Here is a 22,909-nt window from a genome sequence, read left to right as displayed (position 1 = left end):
AACGTAGTTTTCCGATGTAAGTTCAAAAAATGTTATTGTAAAGTACGAACATCACAATGTTTTAAGAAAGTAAATACAACGGGCTTAGGCTATAGCGAACGTCACTGACTTAGATAAATCACTAAATCACAGAGCTCATAATAAAAATCTATATACAACAATGTCTTAATAATTATAATTAACTATTAAGTCATGTGCTTACCGTCGATCATTGAAAAAAAAATCGTAGTCCAAAAAAGGAAAATAATTTTTTAGTTCTTAAAAAAAATGTCTACAGTTACACTACTTACACTGTTTAATGTCTTAGAGTAAACATTATGAGACGTATTTGCACAATATTGTGTCTGTATGACACTCTGAGTTTAGAAAAAGGAGTCGTGGGTAGGCAATATTTAAAACACTCAAGCTAGTATGGTTGTGTGCGCTTCTCTGTCACGGCTTTAGATACTCAGGTTACAAATTGACAAGTAATGAAGTAAAGCCATTGATTATAAACACAATCTATAATATATATTATATAATATGTCAATTTATGTGACAGGTGTAGGTTTAATTTAGGGTTGACTTGGAAGGTGCTCAGATCCTTCAATATTAAACTTAGTTCCTCAACAATTTTGTATAATAATTGAAGCATTAAATTCTTCATTAATTATCTAATCTACATATTTCAGTCAATATTGTTCGAAGAAATTATTTTCTTAAGTTTAAACAACGATTCATTATTAGTGTGTTTTTCATAATAGATATCGGATCTACTTATAGAACATAATATATGTTTAATACACAAATCTTTAACTATAGCTATAGTATAGTTATATATCTGAGGTTTAATCTAATAGTTTTGCATATTATTAATAAATTACAATGCACATTACTGGTAAGTCATAAGTGATTAAATATGTTAAATGTACCTACATCATAATATATTATGATGAACAATTTTAAATCAAGGAGATAGTATTTTACAGAGTATTCTGTGCAGGAAACTAATTTACTTTTTACTTATTTATTTTTTGTTATAATTTTATTCGACATTACTAAGACAAACATATTATTAATTTATATATTACGGTTTTTGCATAGTAAATAAATAAACATAGTGTTAATACCTAATAGTTAACTCAGACTTCATTGGAGTTAATTCGTTGACTATAGTAAATCGTCATATGATAAAAATTGGTTTTCTATGAGAGATGAATTTAAAAACAAGAACCAAATGTAATTTTGAATATACAATTAACATAAGATTTTATTAAAACGAAATACTAATATGAATTGCACCACCACTCATAAAGTTGGTGGTTTTTATCACAGATATAGAATATTATAATGTGACCAAGACAAGTCACTGTATTTTTCGATAGTCCGTAAGTACACATACAAGCAGCAGGCCCCCTTCCTATCACCAACATGAAAGAGTAAGTTGAGAGAATCAACAGAGCGACAATGTTAGTATCCCGAAGTAGCAGTTGACAAGAATGAGCATTGGCTATACGTAGCAGTGCTAATACCTTATCCTTTCGACTGCTCTGCAAGCCATGTGATATCATTGAAAACTAATTGTTTTCCCTTAAAAAACACAAGTTTATTAATTTAAAATGCCAAAATAACAGCTTCAATCACAATGATAATATAAATAATAAAATATATGGAATGCAATAATGCAACAATTAACAGAACACATATAAAAATTTAAAAAAAATATAAACCAACTAAAATATAAATTTAAGCCTAAACCTCATGAAATAATAATTGTATAAATTACACACCACCCATCAGTTGATTGGTTTCACAATACAAATTTGTTTAAAACATTTTTAAATTTTATGTTGAGCAATGACAACATATTTAAAATTTTGCTCGTAATTCAGCTATTTTGTGACTCATAAGTTTTTGTAAGTCAACTAATTTTAATGCTAAGCCCATGTTTCCTTGAATTTTAATTTTGCCTTGGAAAAATGCTTTTTGAGGATTTAACTTCCCAGATATCAGTTCAACAACATCTTCGTCTTTCATTGTGAATGTTACATCCGGTTTACCTGTAAAGAGTAAGCCAACATACAATTTACAAAAAATATATTATTACAAATAGTTATAATAACAAGATTGGTTATTATTTGTGTAAACATTTTAATATTGAGAAAAAATTATTATTTTAATAATTAAAACCCATATAGAATAATGTATTATTTCAAAAATAACTATTTTAATCGAGCAATTTGTTCATACATATTTTGTTTGACTATTATACAAATAATTCTTAAAGCTAAAAATATTGGTCCATTAAAACTCTACTTCATAAATGTTATGAATAAATTTTTAATTTGCTTACAGACTAAAGTTATACCCACTATTACAGATAATGTTCTATCTATAATCATAGTTATATAATATAACCACTTAATTACTTAGCAGATGATAAATTCATGTTGTGTAATACCTGTGCCATAAAACGTTATGCTTCCTTTTCCATTTTTTGCATCTATAATCCACATGCCTTCTTTTCCCTGGGTGTTTGTCACTTTGAAACAATATATACCACGTACTCTTTCTATTATATTTTCCTTGTCATCCAACATGGCTTCTTCAAGAATTTTGAAAATTTTAAATACTTTAAATACAGTTGGATCTTTATCCGTAGTTGGTTTAGCCACTTCTAGTTTTTGTATTCTGTAACATAAATATCGATAAATGTACAACTCTGTTTCGGACAAGTTATTAGGTAATTGTAGTGTTGTTTGCTTACTGAGGAGACTGGGGAAATCCTTGTTTGTACAGAGCTACTACGACTGCACCTCCTAAACCAATGTTTTGTTGAAGAGCTACCTTGGCGCCTGGTACTTGTCTTTTTCCAGCTTTGCCGAGTAGTTGCCAATACAATTCACTACACTGCGCAATTCCTAAAACGTTGTTAAAAACATTAATGATTTTTGTTAGAGATTAATTTTTAGTAATTATACTAGAAAAAATATTTATATATCAGTAACTAACATTTGCATATAAATATTGGCTATGTTTCCTTTAACTCAAGTAATGTTTTAAACTAACATTCTAATTGCTTAGTTTTTTTTTAAATTGCAGTTGCTGAAATGTTTAATTTAAAACTATACTCTGTCTCAAAAGAGAAAAATCACTTTTTGCGTATCGAGAACCATGTGATTACGCTAACACTGGGTCGTTGATGGGAAATTCACAGCGATGACAAAAGTCGGTCAGTCAACGGACATTTTTCTTTTGAGACAGAGCAATTAAATGTCAAATATTTTTAAAAATAAATAATTTGAAATAATTATACTAACTAATATGTTAAATGTTTAACATTGAATTATTATTGTATTCAACAATGAAATTATAAGATTAGAACTAATTTATGACTCATAACTTTGACCTATTAATTAAAGACAAATATCCAATACAAACATACAATAGTAAATTGTTGGTACCTTAGTAAAAAATACATTGTTTTTGAAAAATAAAAGTTTTGGTGGTATTAGATTTATACTTCCAAGGCCAAAAAATATAACCAAAACATTACTGTCATTTCCCCAGTTAAGAATTGTATTTTGGACCTCATTCAAGACTCTCAACTGGTTTAAAATATTGCATAATTTAATTGTATTCAATTTTTAGAAATGAATTACCTGTGGCACCCAAAGGATGGCCTTTGGAAATTAAACCACCACTTGGGTTTACGACGACTTGCCCCCCATACGTATTTGAACCAGACTCAATAAACTCTCCAGCTTTTCCTGGTTTACAAAGCCCCAAGGCTTCATATGTAATTAATTCATTTGCAGAGAAACAATCATGTAATTCTACTACATTAACATCTTCTGGCCTGATAGTGGTCTTACTAAACAATTTATCAGCTGCCAATTTGGTCATGTCATATCCTACCTACAAAGATTATACGTTTACATAAAATAACTTTAAATACAATTACAATAATATACATCTAATATTTATGATTTACTATTTGAACACAAGTTTGACCAGAGAATGTGGTTGGTGGATCGGTAGCCATCTCCATTCCAACAATTTCAATTGCTTGATCCTGAAGATTATTTTTAATGACAAATTGTTCAGATGCTAGAATAGCTGCTGCTGATCCGTCAGATGTTGGACAACATTGAAGTTTTGTTAATGGACCAAATACTTTCGGTGATTCAAGGATTTCATTTAATGTATACTCTTTTTGAAATTGAGAATATCTGAAAATAATTAATAAATTTCAATTTATATCATTAACTAATTAATTTATTTTATTTAAATGTAATACAATGAATACTAGGCCCCAGAAAAATTTTTAGTGAATAGTTTGATACAATTTAATAGACAGTACATTTAATATAAATATTACATAAAAATAAAACTGGTCTTTGTATTTATTAAATCAAATTTTTGTTATAATAATATTTTTAATTTAAGTGGATTGGTGGCGGCGGTGACGACTATCTTTGTCTAACACATGCGTTACATAAGAAATCAGAGGTGTTTTTTGCCAAACGTAGCGATTGTTAAAGTGAAGCGATAAGAATTCTGAAAACAGATTTGAATTTGTCGTCAAGTCTACTTGAGATCGGTCAGTCTACATTTTTGATTTTAGATTCTGAGTGAAACGATGAATGTTTTTTTATTTTTATATTATTTTTATCGTTTCACTCAGAATCTAAAATCAAAAATGTAGACTGACTGATCTCGAGTAGACTTGACGACAAATTCAAATCTGTTTTCAGAATTCATATCGCTTCACTTTATCAATCGGTACGTTTGTTGAAAAACACCTCTGAATTCTTATATTGCGCGTGTGTTAGACAAAGACAGTCGTCACCGCCACCGATCCCCTTAAGATAGACACTGTTTTATTAAAAATTTAATTTTTGATATCTTTAGAAAAAGTATTGAATTAGTTAATATATATTTGATGTAAAAGGTTTTTGATTTTTTTTTGTTAAATTAAAAGTGCATATAATACTAGGTGTTCCATTAAGAATATCGAAATTGAATTGTCTATGAGAGATAGGCAGTTTTGTTACCAGAATTGAAGTTTGCCAGCATAACCAATGGGTTCATATTATTATGTCTCATGTTATATTCAATACGTAAATTGGAGAATAATAATGAGAGTTAAATCCAGTGTTCTTAATGAAAATATAGATAATATTATAAATGGTTAATTAATATAATAATTAATAGAATAAATGTATTTATAATAATCATAATTCATAAAAATGTTTGTATAATTGTGCGATAATTTTTTTTTTTTTCTGAGACTTAGAATTTAGAAATATATGCTAACGGGTTGTTAACTGAATGTTTGTGGTTCTTATGGGCTATTTTAGCAAGTGTTTCAGGTTTTATGCCATTTTTGTTCATATATTCCAAAGCTGCATTTCCAAAAAGTTGTGCAGTTATTGGTGCTCCATCTAAACCAACTAAATCGCCCATTAGTGTCACATGTTTGTCCATCGGATTTGTTCGATCTAAAAACTAATAAAAAAAGCTATATTTACCTACACATAATGGTGTTCAAAATATATATTTATGATTTTTTACTTTAGCAGATAATGATCCAGATTCCATTTTTTCAAAACCAAGTACTAATACACATTGTGCATTTTGAGATTCGATTATTTGTTTACCCAAGTATAGAGCTGTAGATCCAGTTGAACAATTATTGTTGACATTATAAATAGGTATTCCAGTCATTCCTACTTCATACAAAGCTCTTTGACCACAAGTAGAATCACCTTAAATGTGGTTATAATAATATATTATTATGGGTATAATGTAATCTACATTAATTATTTGTTCTAAGTTGTATTACCATATACATATCCCACACATGCTTGATCCACTTCATGAATGCTGATTTTTGCATCTTGTAGAGCTTTAGTAACAGATTCAACTGCCATTTGTGGGTAATCAAAGTCATCCCTACGACCTGGTTTTTCAAACTAAAATAGAATAAAATGTATTGTTAAAAACCAGTTTAAAACATAAATATTTTAAGACTTTAATACTATAGATATAAGTGTATAATACACAACATTTAACAGAGGGTTTAATAATTTTATAAAATATATTAAATTGCTATCATTTTCAGACCAGGCTTTAAAAGTTAATAGTATAAAAAATATATAAATACTATAAACAACATGCTACTCACACCAAAACAAAAAATATCATGTCTTACAGATAAATACTAAATACATAAAAATAAAAAAAATATACTAGTCCTATATATAATTTTTATAGTGATTAATGGCACCTGGTGGAACCTTGTGGATAGATTTTTTTATGATTTTCAGAACACAATCTTTAATACACCATAATCAGTGTCTGCAATGTTCACTAAATAGGGATATTTATTTACGTTTAGTGCTTAAAAAAGGAACACGTTCACATTCGAGTTCTTTGAAAAAGTAAACCCGTATATATTTGGTCGTTCTTTTAAATTTTTTTTTTTATTTTCATAAATCATATGAGTTCTAATGCAAAATTGTAGAAATTATAATACTATTGTTGTTTTAAGGCAAGCCGTGGTGGAATTTCACATATTTTATTTTTGTAATTTGTAATCAAATAAATATAACAAGAATATTGTAATAGAAAAAAGTTATTATATAATATTATTAATCAATATTTATTAATTTGTAAATAAATTTTAACGTCTTCAATATTGTTCAAGTTCTATTTGGAAAAAAACCCAGGGACGTTCACTAAATATGAACCTGAACGATGTTCTTTCCAAACACTGACCATAGTTATATTGTTTTCATTGTCACAATACAATATTTGTACATAATTCGATGGTGTTTTGTTAAAAGGGCGTATACCACATAATTGAAATTGTTCAGGATGAACAAAATAGTGTTTTTAAAAATGATATCGTTGAAATCGGTTGATCTCGGATATACCTTCATATAGTAGACATGTTGATAATTTGATAATACTTTTCATTAAAATGATTAAATATATGTGAATTATATTTATTATCATTCAAAGTGATAGTAGTCGTGGTATGCGCCCTTTTATAACATAGATTTTCGAACGCCCATACGTTAAAGCTGTACACATGTGGTATACGCCCTTTAAACCAGTTCAATATTTTGAACGTCTTATTGTCAAAAGTTATTTTGTGTTGTATACGCCCTTTTAGCATTACAGATTTTTTGAAAGCCTCTGTACAACACTACATCTTATAATAATTATTGTTTTATTATACCTAACATAAATAGTCAATAATAATAATAATGGTATTATTATAATTTATTATTATAAAAACAAGACATATAATATTATTATCACAAATTAAAAAAAAAAAAAAATCATAACTATTAAAATACATGATACAAAATCTTGTAAAAGTATAACAAACTACAAGCATTTTCTTTTGCTAATATTATAAAAACAACAAATATATTGATTTATCACAAATTAAAATAATTAATTCATACCTAATAAAAGTTAATAATAAATAAAATTTAGATTTAAAATGTATTAGGTAGGTAACTACATTTGAAATCCATTATAGTTTATTAATCTACTCATCTTCATCAGTTTCTGGAAGACTATCTCTTATTGCTGATTTATATGGCAGATTTAAATATTCTTGTTGTTAACATTTAGGAATAACATTTTTTGTACATAAATTACTTAGGTCCTTGTATTTTACTAGATTTAAAGGCAATTTATTTGTATATATTTGTTTTGGATTAGCTAATAAAGTTAAATCAGATGATCTTAAACGTTTGTTTGCTTCCAAGTCAATAATATTATAATTCAGATTTTCAAATGAATAACTAAATTGAATTTTGTTTGGATTATCTTTTATCAAAATAATACTTCTTATTGTTTTGAATTTTACTTGACAATCATTAGTATCCTTAATTTTTGGTTTATTAAAAATTGAATTGCACACTTCTGTCCAATCTAAAAAGTCAATATGGCTTAAAACAATTGTTGTGTAGGGACCAGCATTTATTCTAGAGTTTCTAATGACTGTTGGCCACTCAGAAGGGGCCCATATAATTTTTTTTTTTATGTTTTTCTCAATACATGCATGTATTGAGTCTACTGGCATATAGGTATGACCAGGAAGTAAATAATTTATAGTAATAGTTTTAATATTGGTTGAACATCTTACAAGAAAATAATGTAGCATCGAAATCATTTTATGGTTTTTATTTTGCCCAGGACAACTGTCACAGTAAAAAGCTATGTCCTGAATAATAGGACTTCTCTCATCAACAGATTTCAAATATGAAAATATAATACTGCTTATTTCATTCGATCCCCTAAGACCATCAACCTCTGACCACAAATAACAAAATCCTGCTTTTGAGTTACTTTCATACACACTTAAATTATAGTAAGCTAATTTCCTAGAGTAATATAATAACATACTATTACCAGCAGGTGTATTCAATACTTTTTGGAGATCGAAGCTGCAACATAGAAATCCATCTTTTCCACTTCTTTCTTGATCGCTTTTGAACACATCATAGGTATACTGCTTTTCTTTAAGATGATTTTCTTGTATCATATTTTCATCTTCGGTTAAATTTTCTCTGTTATTGTAAGCTTCACAGTGGGTGCATTTGTCTTTTTTAGGGACATGTATACCAATATTATATTGATCTCTCCATACTTTTTGAAATATTGCACTTGAAACTGTTAAGTTATTATTTAGTTTACAATCTTCAACATAGATTCTATAAACATGTGCTAAGCTCTGAAATTCACTGCCAATGTATTTTTTAGTTGAGGAACTCCTGCAATAGTGAGAAGGTACAGCTGGTAGTTTATTTATAAATGTATGAACAATTTTTATAACTTCTTCAGAGGTTTTGTTATATGCTGATTTTTTACCTCTGTCATCAATCTTCGATAAACCTAAATCAACTTTATTGTCCCTTGTAAATCTTAATAACTTTTCAGTTATATTCAATGTATTTAATAAATACTTTCTACAAACAACTTTGGTAGTGTCATTAATAGATAAAGAATATTTGTACATGTTAAAACGGTTACTTTCATGAGTAACATACTGTCTCTTTGCATCATACCTTACCATACAGCATAGTAAGTAATCTCGTTTCCTAGTATGATCAAAATCTTTCCAATATCTATTAAATATTATTAATCTTTCTTCTTCTGTTATAGTATTACATTCATTAGTACATTTTTTTCCTAAACAAGGGTTTTCTTTTATATTTTTTTTGTCAACTGTTACAATACTCTTATCTTTTTTAAGTTTCTTATAAGACTCACCATACATTATACAAGTTTTCTTATTTAATCTGGCAGCTATTTTTCTTTTCTTTACTCCATAATCATCATGTTCTTCTACATTAAGTACAGAATCCACTATAAAAATATTATTATTATGATCTGAATCTGAATCATCAGCTTCGATTTGGTCAACATTATCTGATGAACTACATTCAACTGCTCTAGGTGACACATATTCATCAAATGAAATACTGTCTGATATATTATTATCATTATTTATTGTATAATTTTGATTGTCATCTACCACAGCATCCTCATTATTAGCTATAACAATATTATTATCATCTGAGAAAACAAAGGTGTCAATGGCATTTATATCTATACTATTTAAGTCATCAATATTATTAATATTGACATTTTCTTCTGTTGCAGTGGAATTTTGAATATTTGTTGAAGTTTTTTTAGCTAAATCTAAAAGAATTTTACTTCTAGATGAGATCATATTTATTACAAAATTAACAACACTATTTAAAACAAAAAAACTTTAACAATCTACTAAATTAGTAGGTAGTAGGTACTAACTACTACTAAACACTAATACACATATTAATTATTATGTAGTAACTAGTAATATTTTATAACATTGTATTAATCATAATTTATAAATTTATTACGATTAATGATTACGATTAGGTATCCTAATTAGGTAAGCTATCTATTATTATTAAGTGTGATTTTCCCTCTAAATTCTTATCAATAAAACAAAGATACGAATTTGTATTATTTGTAGATCATCTGACGTTTAGTTAACTGTCGCATAATGTGAACCACAATATCAATTTAATTTTTAATTTGATAAAAACGTGATAATTTAAAACTAGTTTGTTTATTCGAGAAAACTCCTAGCAATTCCTGTGGTATACGCCCTTTTAACATTTTCCGTTTATATATAAATATATTCTTTAGGGCGTTTGGATTTCTTATATCCGCTATATAGAGAATAATCCTCAATATTTTTAACCACCCCAATATTACAGATTATGCTCCTATTTTTTCTGAAAATTTTGATACCAAAAACTAATTTTTCGATTTTTTGTGGTATACGCCCTTTCAACAAAACACCATCGATATGTTAAGCAATCAAACTATATGGGAAACCATAACTTATATAAATGTGTGGACTATTTATACATATATATATATATATATATACATACATAATATAATAATAATAATATAATATAATTGTTTAATTTTATTATTTTTTTTCAATATATTATACATTGCATAATATAACATAATACACACTATATGTTAGAATATTGTTTTAGATGCCCAACAAAAAATTTACATGGTACATTTTTTGGATTTTATGCTTCATATTTATTTGATTACATTTAATGTTATATATTTATTTTGGTACTACACAAAAGTTTTATAACAATAGCAATAGGTAATTTAGTAATTTTTTTTATCAATTTCATTTTATCATACATGGAATAATATAAATTTTAAAGAGGAAGTTACAAAACAGATCATTATCTGAATCTATAATAGTACTACACAATTATTAATTTTACCTTTGTTATTAGATGAATTCATATGATATACCTAATCTACACAAATTAAAAAACATGTTGCAATAGACACTGTTCAAATAAATCGAAATCTATAAGGAACAAACCTTAATTTGAAGTAAGTAAACAATTGTTCAATTAAAGCTAGGAATTAAAATACATTTTTGGATTTTAATATTTTAGTTTATCAAGTGTTAAAATATATGAACTTTTTGAATGTTAATGACAATTGAATAGTGTTATAGTTACATAACTAAATAAATACTAAATTGAACTATAAAAGACAATATAAGTTACATTCAAATAAATAGACATGTTAGTGATTATAAGTAAAGACCGGATTTTGCATAAAATTCATGTTGCTATTTTCAACATCACTTACATGCAGTCAATGAGTGTCCAAAAATCATTACTTAGTTGATTAAATATCAAAATTTTGTAATGCGTATTTTTGCAAACTCTGACGTTAATGCATGTTCTGCATATTTTTGCATATTTTAACAAAAACCGTACAAATATACACCTAATGATCCAAAAAAGTATTGAGCAAAACAAAAATAGATTTTAGGTACATTTATATAATATTAATATCAAATATTTTACATCTCAAAGAATATTCGGACGCTAAAAATAGGTCAGGTTATTATTTTTCCAACTAACTTACTACATGACATTTTTCATACTTTTTTCCTAATTATATCTGTAGGCATATCACCAATGTATTTACTATTTAATTTTAATAAAATATTTTTTACAATGTATCAATGATTAAATTATGTTATTATACTACATATTTGTTGTATTATACATCTAACTTTTTGTTAATAAAAATTTTAATAAAACTAATAATTAATTATCACTGCAAAATTGATATCAAATATAAAATGTGATAAAAATTGAAATTTTATTTTGCATCTTTTTCTTGCATATTTTGACTTTATTAGTGCATGTTTGCATGCATATTTTAAAATTGTAAATGCATATAAATCCAGTCTTTACTTATAAGATTGTACGATATGTAAATTGCATGAAAATGAGAAAAAGTATGTACAATTGTTTTTATGTAAAGGGACATATGTCAATTTTTGTTGGTTTTCAGTAGACCCAGATAACTCAAATATTATTATTTTTCAGTTGACTCATTTTGATTTTTAATTTATGTTTTGTTTATAATTATATACTTTTTTTAGTATATAAAGGGTATAGAACTTGTAAACTATAGTACTAGGTAAGTAAAAATATAAAAATTAGTTTAATTTGATAAAACAAAAATAATAAATAACTTGTGTCGTTTTTGCATTTTAAAGCACTGTAATTACAAATCCTTGTACAACAACAGTGGACTGCCATATAAGTTCACACAAAATAAAGTTGTGTAAAAATGTCAACATTTGATTTATTACCCTTCACATAAAAATCGTCCAATTGTAAAATTGAATCATTCTATGAATAATTTTTTATGCACCTAGCAATAATAAATGAATATTTAATTGTTTTAAGATGTATTTATTGCACTTAAGACTAAAGAACTAGATCTGCCGCTTACAGGTGTCATTTTATATATTAAAAATTCCCATAACTTTTTATTATTGTCATAATATCCGACCCCATATTTTGTTGTATTATATTATGATTATACAACCGGTCTATCATTGAGTCACTCTTCCTGCAGGTTGTAAGCTATTACCAAAGCAGTTACTATATCCCATTTCTTAGAAATCATATATCTGAATGTTATTTATTTTCATACTCCTGATATCTGTTATTTTGATATTAAATGTGTTAAGAAGTGTTTATAATCAACTTAACAATCCGACTTACCCCTAACGTTAATGATTATGTAGGAATGTAATGTAAATTATATTATTATTAAGAAAGTGGGACACCAGTCTATAGCAGAAGCTTATGAAAAATTAAAATAATTTATCTCTTTAGACTATAGTACCTAATTAAATGATTAATTTTAATATTTTATAGCTATGAACTAAGACAATGTTAATATATTTTTATGAAAAAATTTTAATATACCTAGATATATGGTAAGTTCACATTATTTTCCCTGCATAAATTATAAATAACCACTCTACTAGATTTTTAAAAAGTATTTGGAACGAATAATACATATGAAAAATAATATTTTAATTACAGAATTCTAAATAAATTTAAAATATTTTTTTTTAGATATCAAAAATGATACTTGGTTTTAGAAATATTTTAAATTAAAGCCAATGTTAAAATAATATATGGTATTGGTATATTATAGATATCATGCATTATATCACTTATTTGTGATAATTTATGACATAATAATAACAATATTTTACTTTAAACCTAATTTTTTTCATTTTTTGTCTCTAGAAAGACCCAAAATAACTCACTAAGCAAAAAAAGGTTTGATAGAGTAAGGTGCAAGAGCACTAAAAATTTCTCAAACCGCCATTGTCTAAGTGTACAGAAAGAAGAATATAAATTTAATGTGGTTATTTGAACTAGGTAGTTTTTCAAATTGAATTGTTTTTTGGATTTCCAACATATATTATTATATAAGGTACTACTTTTTAACTGGTCATTGGTGTTGAGGTAAGTGTGAAGCTCACCTTATTAATATTTAGAGAACCATAAGTTTAATTATTATTAAATGCCTCTGGGACCATTAAATCTAGATGTTTCTAAGTATAATTTTGTAAAAAAAAGAATTGTATAAACATTTCTTCATAACTTATCAACCTGATTTAGACCTCTTAAAGTGAGTGTTACATCATACACGTCATGTTTAGTGTGTAACAATGAACAAAATTGTCAGTATAATATACCCGAGCCAAGGTATATTATAATAAGCATGTATCTAGTTATATTAATATAATTTTATTTAAATCTGATAAAAAGTTTTTTAGACACCACAGACATCACAATCTGTTTTTGAAAAAAAATCTTTAAAATCATCAACATAATGTATCGTAGTCAAAATGTCCATAGATCATGTTTAATGACTCGGCCTGGCTGCCTATTATAATAGCTACAACTACAAATTAACAAATGAAGAGGAACTTTTACATTCGAGTACAACATTTTCAGAATTACATAATTATAGCAATAAGTGGAACACAGAGAAGAGAAAGGGCGCTTATCGAGGAAAATGAACAAGTGAAATTGAAAGCATTAAGCACAATCTTTTCCCTCTGAGACGCCACATTTAGAAAAGCACGACATAGATGTGCCACCGACTTCATGCATTGTTTGTACCCTTCGAGTAAATAGGTCAGACGACAAATGTTTAAGTCGTCAGTACATTATTCCTTAGTTACCTTGGTCATGCCGACTCCGACGACGTACACCTTGGGCTTGGACATTTTTTGTTTGGCAATTGGGATGCGTATAGGTAAGATAATCAACAAAAAAACGGATAAATTGAAAGGGAAATAAAAAAGTTTAGCAAAAAAATAAAAAACAAACACGACGGACGATGCCGGCGGCAACAATGACTGGCAACTGAAGGCTGAACCGCTGCGGCATCACACTATTCACACTATCACACCGTCAGCAGTTTGATGAACACGTCTTTATCAGCGAAATTGTTATCACACGCGCGCACATCGACGACATGGAAATTGTATGGAACTGTTTTTTAAGGTCGCCCGCTGAACAGGCCTTCGATAGCGTTTGCTGACGTCAGCGCTCGGTAACATCGTAGTGCATTAGTACAACTTACCGAACAAGCGTTTCGTAAAAAAATACGGAAGTCGGTAGAATATTTTCGGCGATAAATATGTTTTTCTACCGATTATTTCTATCTACACTGTTAACCAGTACTTTAACATTAAGCTATCGGTAAACAATTTATTTATTATACCTTGTTCCCGGCATTTAGTTTTAATCGTATCAATTAACATTTTAACATTGTTATTTTTACTATTAATTTAAGTCTCACCTTCTCAGAAATTTATTTTATTGCCAAGTAAATTAAATAAGCAGTACCTAAATCAAAAATATTATAGTTATATAATAATCAAAAAATACATTGCCGTGTTTATTTATTTTGGGCCCCGCAATATATTCCGCCCACGGGCCACAACATAAGTAATATTGTAGTCTGTAGATACCTAGACTATGTTTTATAATACATGAAAAATATTTTACAATTACAAAATACATCACCCTTAACTCTACAGGTAGTCTATATACATCATAATAATATAGCAATTATTATATGTATTAATTCATTCGTATGGTACCTATAAATAATATAAGTAGGTACCTAAGTGTCAACGCACCTTTTTATTATTAATTTTATTTTTTTAGTCTGTGTATGGCTATGTAGAAAATATATGTTAGTTGCTGACATGTCAATTGCAATTGTAATGAAATATTTTAAAAGAATTCAACGATTCATTACGACAATGTAGACGTCATCACATTTTTACATTTTTATGTATACCTATTTAATCTTTTTACCATTCTGTTGTTAAGCTATTTTCATAAAATACGCATTAGGTTAGAATTGAAATTCTATATTGATGACTGAAGTCTGAAGTACAGCTATACAGGCATAATTATTATGGTCACCTACGTATTACCCACCCCGACCCCCACTATAGCCAAAATATATGCAGATTTATAGCAGCTATAGGAGCTAAACATTTCTATGCATCAGACCGTTTGTTTTGTTATTCATTTGTAATAATTTTTTACCAAAACAAATAAACACAAAATCAAATTTCGTTTCCTGGAGTTGCAAAATGACAGAACCACACAACTGTGTAACTATTCAATATTACCTGTACATAATATATTAATATTTGTTCTGCTCACTTTTAACGGGACGGACCAAAACCTAGATCCTATTTTCCTCAAAAAAAAAAGGGAAAGATGCTTACTTTCTATTCTCCTCCAAGTATTAAAATAAATCATATTTAATTTTATAGTAGTTTAACCAATATTTTAACTTTAATAGAAGAGAACATTTTGCAGATCACATTGAAGCCCGATTTTCAAAATTATAACTATAGAAGCTAAAATATACATTTAAATAATGCACAGTATTTGTTATTTTTCAAACGAATTTTTATGGCATTATTTAAAGTGAAATTAAAATTCGGGCTTTATTCTAAGCTTAAAAAGTTCTCACCTTTCAAAAAACAAAAACAAAATTTTTTTTATGATGCACTGTATCCAGTATCGACCTGACACCTAAAGGACCATGGATGTATTTCTTCAGAAGGGCTCTAAAAATGTTTTTCATAAAATTATAAAAAATATATTTATTAATAGAGTAAAATATCATAAAATTTCTAAGGTACCATATTTAAAATAAACCAACAATTAAATTTAGAATTAAGTTAGATTGATAATTTAATATTCTAAAGAATTATATACAAAATATAAATAATACCTTATCATGTTCTACAACTTAATATTTTTTTTAATGAGATTCAAATTCAAAATTAACTGTGCAGTTGATTTTATTTATATCAGTAATTTTAGATTCTGAGCGTGATGATGATCTGATGAATGTATTGATCTCACAATGATGTATGTTTTAATATTTCTTTTTTCTTTTTTGTGTCTGTCATTACGGTTTCTTGCTGTAAAATGCTTCGATTTTCTTAAACAGCAACTTTTCTGGTAGGAAAGTGAATCTTAATGGTGCATTCGGGAGGTAAAAATTCCCGATAGTTTTCAAAAGCAACAGAAAAAACAAACAAAAAATTAAGGGAAACCCGGAATTTTTATTCAAAACCATTTTTCAAGAAAATCTATTTTGGTTTTTAGTTAACACTAACAAAAATGACAGTAAATACATGAAATGTTCACTGTATATTTGTGTAAGCATTTTCTATTCACTATAAAATTTTCAAAATATTTTGATTTGTGAACTGTTTAAAGGCATATGACATTTTTGATTATTATTATTTTTTTTAACTCAAGACGACAAAAAATTTTCGCTCGGTCAAAAAACTTAAAAATGTAATACAATGTTCTTAGTAAGTTGTATAATGGAAATTTTAAAAAAAGTTGAGCGTAAATCTACAATAAATTTTTATCAGCGTTTAAACTTAGAATTTTGACAAAATTCGTAAAAATCACGAAAGTTAGAATATTCAAAAAAATTCTTTTTGTATTCTAATGTTTAAAAAATGATTACAAGATTCCTTATAATTTTGTCTATCTTTATCAAAAGTCTACCGCAAAGAACGAATTTAGCTGAAAATAATTTTAATTTAATGAATTAACACTCTAATTTACATAAAATAGAATTGATCACAGGACGACGACGAGGAAGACATTGATGTAATTATTTAAATAGGTTTTTATTTTACTATTGTCTATTGTGTAGCAATGTAACATTATGGTACTTATATGTATACATTTTATATTCATTGTGATTAACCCTGAGATCTAAAGGCATATTATAAATAGGTAAGTATAGAATTTTCAACATTTTCTATTTTTCTTTTTCTGAAAATTGTTTTGAAGGTTACATTTATTTATCGTCAAGGAGCGCTAAGGAGGCCTCGATTTTTCAAAAAAATATTGTGTGAAGCTGTGCACACATTTAAACTGTAGGAATGAATGTAGTTATTTCCCAAGCAAGTTTTTGGAATTTTGTTTTTGGTATGTTAGTATTTTTGTGCTCAAAGTTTCGGTGAAATCACAATTTACTTATCTTTGACACTTTTTTTATTGTTAATACATCAAGTACAACTCAAATGTAGGTCTTACGTCGCTTATTAATAATAAAAAAAAGTAAGTAAAATAAGTAAACTCTGATTTCACCAAAACGCTGATCATAAAAATACCAACATTTCATAAAAAGAAAATTTCAAAAAAAAAGCTTGGGAAGTAAACTCGCTCGTTCCTTAAGTTTAAATGAGTATACCGATACACAGTATTTTTTGCGTTCCTGGCGGTCTAATCCTGCCTTAAATACCACCGAATGACGACTCATTTTTCGAATATTTTGAAAAAAAATGAAAGAAGTAATATGGATATGTGAGTGTACAAGATTTCAAAAGCCGAAAAATGGGAGGGGGCAAACTAAATAGAAAAATAAAAAATATAAAAATAAAAAATGTACAAAATACCCAATTACAATTAAATACGTAAAAAACATCGTTGGACTGGGAACACAATAAACCTGTAGATGTCGAATGGGGTGGATATGCAAGTTTTAGGCCACTGGTTATCTCCACAACAGTCTCACGACCGGCCACAAGCGCGGACAAGTGTCACTGGCGCGTGCACGAGGGAAGAGTGACGACCTTGCCCAGCCGACCAGGCCAGACCGAGACAGCCGCTCAAGCGATGGTTGACGGCGACGGGCAGCGGTGGCTAGTGCACTATGTTTGCGCGTTGTCGGTTGACGGCGGACACCAGTTGACACACGTAGTGGTGAAGCAAGTTTGGTGCTGCGGAGTGGAAATGCGTCAAGAGCGTTTTCCGTTACTTTTTTTGTCGCCGAAGAGAAACCGTGCACAGCTCGCAATAATTTAGCCCCCTTAGGATCGAAGACGTCGATAGGATGACGATATGATATTTTTTACCTGTAATATTATACAAAATATGGAATTATTTTAGGTAGGTACCTCGAACATTTTAATATAATGTATGAAAACGAATTATAATTATACATAATTATTTTATTTTTCTGCAGTGTAGGAACACTAACTGTACTAATAGACAATAGTAAATAATAAAGTTTAAGTTAAAAAAAAAAGTTTAGTTTGTTAATGTCTTGTACGTTATGTAGGTATTATAAAATAATACAATAAATTAGAGGAAAAATGGTTTTCGAAAAATTCGATTTTGGTTTTTGATGTAACTATAACAAAAAATTACTGTAGATACATGACATTTTCACTGAATGTTTATATCATCATTTTCTTTACACTTTAAAATTTACAAAATATTTTGAACTATTTATAAGCTTATGAAATATTCGATTATTATAAGTTTTTTTTTAAATTGATGTCAATAAAAAATTGTTAGTTCTGTCAAAAAATTCAAAAATGTAATACAAGGTTGTCAAGGTTCATCGTAAGTTGTTAGTGAAAATTAAAAAAAAATTGAGCGTAAATCCATTACAGTAATATTTTACGAGCTTTTGAAATTAGAATTTTTACAAAATTAGATAGGTATTCGATATCTCATGTAGCGATTTTCTTATTTTGTTCCAACTAAAAAACGGATAACTATAGATACTTGAAATGTTCACCAAATGTTTATATTAGAATTTTCTAATCTCGGTAAAACTTAAGACTCAATTCAAGCTATTTAAATAGTTATTTAAAATGTACGAGTTTGATTACATTTTTTCTTTTGTGTTGATAGAAAAAATTTGGCTCAGTCAAAAGTTTATCGGCGGGTAATACACGTATATTGTTCCTTAAAGCAATTTTATTCAAAAATATTTAAAATACAGATAAACTATTTTTCTTAATAAGCATTTGAAATTCAAACAAATATATACCATATTCTTCAAAGAAAATTTGTTGTTAAAAATGTATAAAATATTCAATTTTTAATTTGTAAAGCTTAGGCTTGAAATTATAATACAAGATTCTTGGTTCATCATAAGTAGTTTATACTTAATACTAAAACTTACAAATAAAATGTGTGTACAATTTTTCTTATGATGGACATTAGAACTTAGAAGTATAAATTTGATTAAATTAGATATATTTTAAACAATGAATAAAAATTTGTTATTTTTTGTAATTCAATCATATTATTTGTGGACACTTGAAATTTTTATGTATATTATTATATTTTATACACACAATGGCATTTTCCAATGTAACGTTTTCGTCAAAAACTTATTAACCGCGCATTACTAATTAAAAAATAAATTACTTTGATTTCAATATATATTGATTATACTTTAAGTACCTACCTAGTTAGTAATACAATAATACCTATATTGGCTGACAGTCCATTTTTGCTTAGAATGGTTTTTTGTGTACAATGATTTGTCATTGGATACAAATTTAACACATCCATTACAGTGACTTACCTACTCATTTGCGATGTTCATTCGTACCTACTATACAGCAGAATCCCGTGTGTTTTAATTATATTCTTTGTACTTTGGATTTTTTAATAAATATATAAGACCACGTAAATGGCTAATAGTACTCACGACAAGGGTTCCTATATATACTCAGTCTCACCTACACTGGACAGTAGGTTTAACTGTTGAAGTATTATTTTGATTTATTGTTTTGTTATTAACTTAGTATAAATCAATACCAAGAACGGTAAGTATAATTGTATGAAATATGTTCGTAATATTTACCTACTTTAAAATCAGTCGAAATATTTTTTAAATGTTAGCATGCGTGAATACTAAATAGAGAATAACAACATACATAACGAAAAAAAGTTTGAAGTTCCTACGTATATTTTTACACTGATATCTGAACATCCTTATAGAAAAAAATCTTTATTTTTCGTTTATACATACAATTTCATAAAAATTATAACATAAAATATCTAAAAAAAAGTAAAGATTTTTTTTGATTATTGGTGTAACGAAATTGTAGAGGAATTTCGTGTTAAATTTTTAAAATTTTTACTTGTAAATGGTAATCATGAAAGTTTCAAGTTTCCTTTTCATTACAATTAGGTACAACAACAAAAAAACCAAAAGATACTGTCAAAAACTGGTGTTGTGTAAATATTCCAGTTTTCTATCATTTAGTTTTTGATTTTCCGATTATTTAAAAAAATATAGTTACATTTTACTGTTAACCTAACCTATACCCTGCAAGCATACAAGCTATAGTAGTAGTACAATACTAAAAGTAGTAAACCAAAAGAAAATCAAGGTTGAAAGGTTAAGTATACCTATAGTCTTAAATAGCATTGAATAAGCATACCTATATTATATCTAAATAGTTTCTTCGTATAAAATAAAAAAAAAAAATTAAATCAATATACATTTTCATCACCATATTTTGCTCAGAATCATCAAAAATGTTTAAAATATTTTGTTACTGATAATTTTTTCAAATTGAAGGTGTAGGCACGTAAAGCTATGCGCTAATAATAATTTTTAGTTGGGTGGTAAATATTGAAATGGATAGGTACTAGGCAGTAGGTGGGTTATTTAAGTTATTTGAACAGCCGATTTAAATTTTGTTCAAAACCACTGTCCACCACATTCTAATGAACTTGGTAATAAACTAATATTATGTTCATCCATACAATTTTCAGTTGTTTTCGTATTTTCATGCATTTTATATTATGTCTATTGTATACTTTTTGAATCACCTGCTTCTCGAAAAAATTAACTCATTTTAAAGAAAATTGATTGTTAGAAATATTTCTGACATATAGCTCGAAAAATTGTAATAAGCTAGTATCTATTATTTTATATTACGTATAAAGCCTAGCATAGGCGCAACTAGGTGGCTTCATCCACGGTACTTTAATTATAAATCATAACGCGTTACACACCATAATACATTTTAAATTCAATTCTTACTTCAAATACAAAATTTAACAAAATAATTATTGTTCTTTTAATCTAATAATAACAATATTTGTATGTATATTATACATGTATCTAAACTGATATCAGTTGTATAAAATAATACATAATTTATTTACAAATTATTCGTAACGGAGTAGATAAAATAATCAAGCAAATAAAATATCGATGAATTTGAGTTATTTAGCCCAGTACAATTAGGGAGCTCTAGCCCCACCTAATTGCGCCTACATGAAACTTGCTTTAATTATGACAATCTATTTTCTATAGCTTATACCAGGTAAAGTAGTTATTTCAAGTGTAATTTCCAAATGAATAAAATAATTTGTATCAACAAATTAATTACCAACAGTTTAGTTATTTATAGAATGTAGATAATACACCGCTATGATTACATTTATATTACTATTGTATACAAACATAATATGTATATTATCCAAAATAATAAAATTAATTATTTTAATAAAAATTCAAATATAATATCATAAATATACTTGGTAATATATAGACACGTAGAAAACCTATACTTGAAATTTTTACTAAATGTTTATATCATGAAAATATACATATGATACAATTTTCATAATATTTTCACTCTTCTGCATGGAGCATCTAAATTGGAGCTATTTATTAGTCATATACTCATATTATACTTTCGATTTTTTCTATAAATATCGATAAAAACATTTCTACTCAATCAAAAACGTTAAAATTGAATACACGGTTCATCATAAGTGCCTATGGTAATATAATAAACTATAGCCCGAAATACGTATAATACGATAATATCGTATGATGTAAATACAATTTAAAATAACTGTCTATATAATCTATATTATTAATTATTATATGCATCGCAATTCACAATTCACAAGTAGGTACCTATACAGTATACACCACAAGAGTGATGGGTTATGGCTGAATATGTTTAAAAGTAAATGCATAGAATCTTTTTAAAAGTCACGTAGGTATAGTCGGTAAGACGTACCTATAGTTTTGTACATTTGATTATTCGTATCGTTCAATTGTTGTACAAACAATAAACTACAAAGTAGCAAAGCGAACGAGAAAAATTAAAATGCGTCACAGAATAATTATGCAGACGTCTATCGCGACCCTTGTGACATTTTAGAAAATTATTCCAAATAAGAATAAATCCTAATCATTTCGAATATTTAATATGTAAATATGATGCACTGATGCACATCCACCGCAATAAATTGTAAGTTGTTTAGTTGTAGGTATATACGGATATATTGTCGGTAAAAGTTGAATACTTATTTATGCATATACTTATAAGACATAAGTTATAGTACATATGTAGTATGTACCATATGGTTTATTATTTAAATACTTTAGATAGATATAAGCACAAGGCACCTGTACAATGAAACCGTGCTCTCCATGTGACTTGGGATATTGTAACTATTATATTATGTCCTATTTTTTCAGGTACTCACATATTATATGTTAATTAGTAATTAAATATATGTATGTTTACACTAAGACTTTCAACAGTGCATAGTGCATGATATAATCACATATTGTACCCGAGCCCCAAGGAATTTTAAAGAGAGTCAGATGGATTTCAAATAGAAAAGCCACA

General features: G+C 27.3%; 1 protein-coding gene across 1 annotated transcript; it reads right to left on the bottom strand.

The window, feature by feature from the left end:
* Nucleotides 1-1,754: 1,754 nt before the first annotated feature.
* LOC111042736 (non-specific lipid-transfer protein) lies at nucleotides 1,755-14,332 on the bottom strand. Its single transcript, XM_022327435.1, has 9 exons — nucleotides 14,120-14,332; nucleotides 5,828-5,957; nucleotides 5,557-5,750; nucleotides 5,300-5,490; nucleotides 3,974-4,211; nucleotides 3,642-3,897; nucleotides 2,747-2,900; nucleotides 2,441-2,670; nucleotides 1,755-2,039 (listed from the first exon to the last, which is right to left on the bottom strand). The coding sequence occupies exons 1-9, from the start codon at nucleotides 14,162-14,164 to the stop codon at nucleotides 1,849-1,851; spliced, it is 1,629 nt and encodes a 542-aa protein (XP_022183127.1). The 5' UTR covers nucleotides 14,165-14,332; the 3' UTR covers nucleotides 1,755-1,848.
* Between the last annotated feature and the right edge of the window lie 8,577 nt (nucleotides 14,333-22,909).

Source organism: Myzus persicae, unplaced genomic scaffold (genome assembly GCF_001856785.1).
Source record: "Myzus persicae strain clone G006 unplaced genomic scaffold, MPER_G0061.0, whole genome shotgun sequence".
NCBI lineage: Eukaryota > Metazoa > Arthropoda > Insecta > Hemiptera > Aphididae > Myzus > Myzus persicae.
Note: the sequence above shows the minus strand (reverse complement) of the source record. Positions and strands in the feature narration are given on the sequence as shown.